This window comes from Amphimedon queenslandica, unplaced genomic scaffold (genome assembly GCF_000090795.2).
Source record: "Amphimedon queenslandica unplaced genomic scaffold, v1.1 AMPQUscaffold_10231_Cont17334, whole genome shotgun sequence".
NCBI classification, from domain to species: Eukaryota; Metazoa; Porifera; class Demospongiae; order Haplosclerida; family Niphatidae; genus Amphimedon; species Amphimedon queenslandica.
In genome coordinates this window covers 1-5,799 of record NW_003549498.1, presented here as the reverse complement: position 1 = coordinate 5,799, position 5,799 = coordinate 1, and the positions used below count along the sequence as shown (strand labels likewise).

The 5,799-nt window shown below is 33.6% G+C and overlaps 2 protein-coding genes across 3 annotated transcripts; one reads left to right on the top strand and one right to left on the bottom strand.

The window, feature by feature from the left end:
* Window positions 1-151: 151 nt before the first annotated feature.
* Window positions 152-2,866, bottom strand: LOC109590309 (uncharacterized). 2 transcript variants are annotated; one of them, XM_020006228.1, is made up of 6 exons: window positions 2,426-2,866; window positions 1,727-2,269; window positions 1,160-1,678; window positions 961-1,053; window positions 718-906; window positions 152-668 (listed from the first exon to the last, which is right to left on the bottom strand). In XM_020006228.1, the coding sequence occupies exons 2-6, from the start codon at window positions 2,223-2,225 to the stop codon at window positions 286-288; spliced, it is 1,683 nt and encodes a 560-aa protein (XP_019861787.1). In that variant the 5' UTR covers window positions 2,226-2,269; window positions 2,426-2,866; the 3' UTR covers window positions 152-285. The 2 variants fall into 2 exon arrangements, with proteins under 2 accessions (XP_019861787.1, XP_019861786.1); XM_020006227.1 differs by lacking the exon at window positions 2,426-2,866 and adding an exon at window positions 2,323-2,411.
* Window positions 2,867-3,643: 777 nt separating this feature from the next.
* On the top strand, window positions 3,644-4,789 carry LOC109590308 (uncharacterized). Its single transcript, XM_020006226.1, has 2 exons — window positions 3,644-4,160; window positions 4,221-4,789. Exons 1-2 carry the CDS (start codon window positions 4,145-4,147, stop codon window positions 4,772-4,774), a joined length of 570 nt encoding a protein of 189 aa, XP_019861785.1. The 5' UTR covers window positions 3,644-4,144; the 3' UTR covers window positions 4,775-4,789.
* Window positions 4,790-5,799: the final 1,010 nt, after the last annotated feature.

Genomic DNA, 5,799 nt, shown 5'->3' with positions numbered 1-5,799 from the left:
TAAGACTCGAGTCTCAACTAGCATTTATGAAGGATACATCAATTGATGTAAGCATTAAAACGTACATGTAGCTTGATGAGCTAAAATTTGAACTTCCCAATCTACTGAACATTGGCATATGTACTAGTTAAAGTATTGTAAATTGTTATGCTTTCAGTTTAATATCATAATTAAAACAATCAAGGATAAAAAGAATAAGAAAAACATAATTATCAGGCAAAGTTAGTATGAGTTTAATAATGATGTTTTTTTAAGAATAATTATATATATTCATCATTGACTTCTTTATATATTAGATATCTGTGAAACACTGCTTTGGTATGCTGCATTTTTCGTAGTAATAATATTAGGTTCATATGCCATATTATTTATAATAGATTCATACACTGGGTCATTTATGGCAATGATACTAGAGTCACCATTCTTAATGATATCATTATTTTCTTTAGGAAATGAGCTGTTGTTATCTGTGTTGCCATTTTTAGTAGTGTTAGGAATGGGGGAAAATATTGCAGATGATCTAATATTAGCTGGTAATTTCCTCTTCAAACAAATGCACGTCACTATTATTAATGATATTACGATGAACACAGTGCATACTATGGCCGCTATCACTCCAATAATTAAAGCTAACACTGTTGATTGAGATGTAGAAGAGAGTGGTGTAGCTATGGAAAAATGAAAGATGCATAATTATTATAGATTATGCTGGCCTACCTGTTGTTGTAACAAAAACAGTTACATTAGATTCATAACTAGTTGTTACTGATGATTCACCAGTAGTTGTTATTGATGATTCACTGCCAGTAGCTGCTACAGATGATTCACCGCCAGTAGCTGCTACTGATGATTTAGTGGTAGGTGTTACTGATATTACAGGTGTAGCTTCAGAAGAGGCTGCAATGGCTACAATATAATTATGTTCAATAACATTTAATATTCAGTGGCATCAATAATTACCAATAGATATAGAAGTGGTTCCAAGAACAGGCTGCATGCTGTTTATGGTTGTAGATCTAATAATACTGTTGCTAATTGAATTAGTAGAAACCCCTATGGAGGAATTAAGAGTACATGAACTCTTGGAGGAATGTGCAAAAAAATTACACCAGGAGCACATCATGCTCTCCTAATCACACAATATCACATATCTACTTACTGATTTCTGCTGCAACCAGTGGAAAATTATTAGCATTAAAGTCCAGTGATTCTTCTGCTATAATTGATAGTGCATTATTAGAATATACAAACACATTAATTGGACCACTCTGTCTTTGTTCATAAAACACAAATGGACTTAAACTTGCCGCAGGAATATATGCACCAAATACATCTCCTTTTCTGAACTGCATTGGAGTCTGAGGAGTAGACTCGTAAAGATTAGTACCAATCATTGTAATGTTATTCAAAGATATTGAGCTAGATGAAACTTTCCTGTAGATATTTGACCCTTGCCCTTGTTTACGCCATATCTGGAATTCCACCAAAGCATCCTGATTGTTTTTCTGATCCACAGCTCCAAAAATCCATTTAGTAACTGATCCGTTGCAAGAGAAGAGCATGTCAGGATATAAATACTGTCGCCTACTGGAAAACATTTGTGATTGGTGAACTTTAAAACCATATTTTCTAACAATTGAAGGAGTGATTGAATTGATGCTGTTAACACAGTAGTTATCTAATGATAGTAATAATAATTTACAATGAGAATGCATTATAAATATACCTGTTACTGGATATACTAAGATCAACTGATTGGTGATTAAAGGGTTGTTTAAATTGACACCACTTCTAGTGCCAAATGCATATTGGCTGCTACTGAATCTGACTCCTGGAACATTATCAATGTAATGCACTCTAACTATACTAAAGGCTGGAGATGGTTGTGATACAGCTAGCAGGTCTCCACTCATTACTGGTATAGGAGGATTGAGTGGATATTCAAACACTCCACTGGTGCTGACATTATTGGTCCCATAATAGATAACTCTCTCGCTTCCAATCACTAGGTCATATTGACTGCTGCCACCAATTTTTCGAAAAAGCTGGACACTGGGAAGAAGTCTAAGACCTGCTCTTACATCAATCCCCAATATAAGACTGGTTATAGTAGATGAACAATTGAACTGGTACTCTTGCAAGACTCTGACTGTCTCAGTTAAAGGACTTCCAATTGCACTGCTTTTCAGATTCTTTGCTCTGTATCCAACCAGTGATTGACTCATGAATCTAGTACACTCTTGCTCCAGTCCTTGAGCAGCATTGATACCTAAAGTTGAAAATCAATGAGAATATTATAGCATGCAATTTAATACAACTAACAATAGAGACAAGAAAAACACAACATAGCCAGCAGCTTCATTTTTTCTTTTAGTAGATTTATGAGCACTTCCTAAAGCAAAGTGTATTAAATATTGGTCTGTACCTTTGATGTGGTCAGCAACCTGCTAGATGTAGAGTAGAGAGGTCATGCTATTTGACATCACCACAATTAACATTTATTTGGGCATCAGGGAAATAATTTTATTTGAACATCAGTGAAATAATTCTTCAATCATCCGGTATGCATAGCTAGCACTGCAAATGTTATTAAGTAACTTTAATTGAAAGTATTTCTAATCTTCTGTAAACATATAAATTAAAACTCATCTAATATTCAATCCAGACATAATTGTAGATAATTTATTGCAAACTCAATGAGTGCTTCAAAATTCTATCTATTGTGATCATGTGATACGGATCAACCAATATACTCATCTGGTATCTTAATTGCTACAAGCATGAGCAGACTTTCCTACAAAGCATGCTAAGTGAACTAAACAGCATACTTCATGAGTTGACAAAGAACTACAATAGTAGTTCCTTAAAATATATAAAAAAGTAAATTTGATCAGAAACAGCTTAAAGTTACAGTGTTGATACACAGCACAAGAGCATGTAAAAATTATACAAATGGGAAATTCTCTCCTAGCCATTTTTGACAAACTCCTTCGGTTGTTGGCACAATTTCTACTAACTTTTAAAATTCATTAAAAATCTAAATTTGATTGTCAAATAATTTGAATCAACATTAGCTGATACACAGCTTAAAAGCATGCCATAATGTATCAGATAAAGTTACAAAAATGAAGAATTCTTTCTTAACCAATTTTTATGAAAGGATAACTTTGGTTCATCTGCCTAATTTTTGAGCAACTTTTTTAAATCATAAAATTCATCAGAATCAGCTCAAAGTTGATGCATAGTATATATTTATCAGGAAAAATTATGAAAATGAACAATTATTACCTTGTAATTTTTGACAAAAATTGCTGTATTACAGGGACTTTGGATTAAATTTTGATTAGGATCACTTCAAACTCTCTATACAACATAAGAACGTGTATGTGTATCAGAAAAATTATGAAAATGAAGGATTCCCATCTTATCATTTTTGCCAAAATTTGGCCAATAAGCCTGTACTACAAATAACGTGGTAGCGTTACAAGTAGGATTCACCCCAAAATTTTGGGTAATTTTAATATTTCTTTAAAAATACAGTTTTGATTGGAATCAACTCAAACTTTCTATACAACATAAGAGCATCTATATGTATTATAAAAAGCAAGGATTCTCTCCTTGTAATTTTGTCAAAATTCCCTGTACTACAGTACTGCATCTTTAAGCACTATGCCAATATCCTGTGTTAACTGAACCCTGAGCATGAGGCTATTCCCATTTTAGATCTACTGCCCTTTTTGTCAGCAGAATGTCTTGATATTTTGGCCTGTAATTATTAATTAACCTTTCCTGGTAATTTCCATTGAGATCAGGTGAACTGTTTTTATGGAGAAATCAAGACTGCAGATTGAATTTACACATCTTTAACTTCTACACTATCTTCGACGCATCATGCATGCACAACAGTTCATTTTTAAGGTGCGATCTACCATAGATATTAGAGTAAATTATCATTTACTCCAATATCTATGGATCTACTAAAGAATTTAGATACTAGAAACGGACCTGGATATGAAACAGGAAGTAGACTACCAGGTATATGTATATGTAGTAGGTACATGCAAACTGACACAAGTGTTATGACCACAACACCCACGTAAGTTCTACAATGATATGAACGATAGCTGGACCACGCCTACACACCATGTCAGAACAAAACGGTTAGTTTCTTTTTTCCGAGCTTTCACTCTTTTCCTAATTTTATTCTATTTCCTCTACAGGTATTTATAAAGGGAGGGCTAGGCACTCCACTCCACTAGTAGGAGGGTCACTCTACCTCTGGGCAGGGGCACAGATTGATTTACCTAGAACACTTGCTCGATTTCATGATTCACATCAAAGGAGGAAACTGGTCTCAGCAGTCGAGAAATTTACTCTTTCAACAGGTCGCTGGTCCTCTCACCTAACAAGAGGCACTCCTCCATTAGGAGTGGTGGGCTACTACTGTACCACCTTTCGTTCTAATATTTATTATTATGGTGGCTTTTGTGGTCATGATACTTGTTTCCACAACAGTTTAAGTGTACTAAATACACTGACCATGAGCTGGACTCAGTTGCATCCTAATGATGAGTCCATGATGAAGAAAGCCTATGGTGGAATGCTATCACTGGAACTTGATGAAACTGACTATCTTTTCATAGTCGGAGGGACAGGTCCTACACCAGCTGTCAGACATCCTCAGTTTCAATATGAGCAGCTTGAGGATGGTGTAGCTCGTACTAATGAACAGTTACTTTATAATCTATCTAATGGTGAGTTTCATATAAAATAATAAAATTTTTATTTTCTATGTAAATAATCATTTTTATAGTAATTTTTTCTTATGGGTTGTTGTAATCTTTTAATTATAAAACAAATGATGGAAAGTGCGCAATAAATTTGCTATAGGCAGCAATTGAGAAATGATTGAAAAAGCCTCTTTTCTGGGAATCAATATTTTCTAAATTCATAATTAGAACATGTATGTGTATCAGAAAAATTTATAATAATGGAGAATCTCTCCTTGTATTTTTTGTTGAAATACTAGTCTATATACAGGATCTTTAGTATAATTTTTGAGCGTGCAACTTGACAATCCAGTCCACAGATCCATTATCCGCTGACAAAAAGCCGTATGAATACTATTTGTAACTATATAGATACAGTGTACATGTATACATTGTATCTGAATGTCACTAACTTATAATAATGAAAATGCATTTTAAAGGCCTGGTACTTGCATTATTACTTAAGTTTATTCTTATAGTCAAAGCATTTCAAAGCACTCGGTTATTTGTGTTTAAGGTTACGGGATACAGTTTATGAATAATTAATTAGCTGTTGTTATTGTTATTATAATTTTGTTATCTTTTAAAAAATAACACTTCTTTCATTACTACTATCATTTTTAACGATTTATTTCTTATATAAGGTAATCTGTTTATCTTATAAAGTATGACTGTACTTGATTATGGGGTGGGTTATATATGAACACTTATAAATCAAAAATATCCAGTCCTGCACAACAGAAGTCTCTAAAACAAATGGTAGCTCTTCTTGAGACAAAAATGAAGGTCGTCACGAAGAGATTTTTTGCTTTCTTTCCTCTTAGCCTCAAAAAATCAGTCAAGACTGCTGAAAGACGCATAAAAATGGCTACCAACTGAGATATATGTCGATACTATCTCCATTTCTACTAAGTCCAGCCCAAAAAACGCCACGTGACGACCTACATACTAAACTTAGCAAAATATTTACCTGGAGAACTATGTAAAATAAGACTCAGTTGAGCTTATTTTTGATTTATAAAAATGTTGC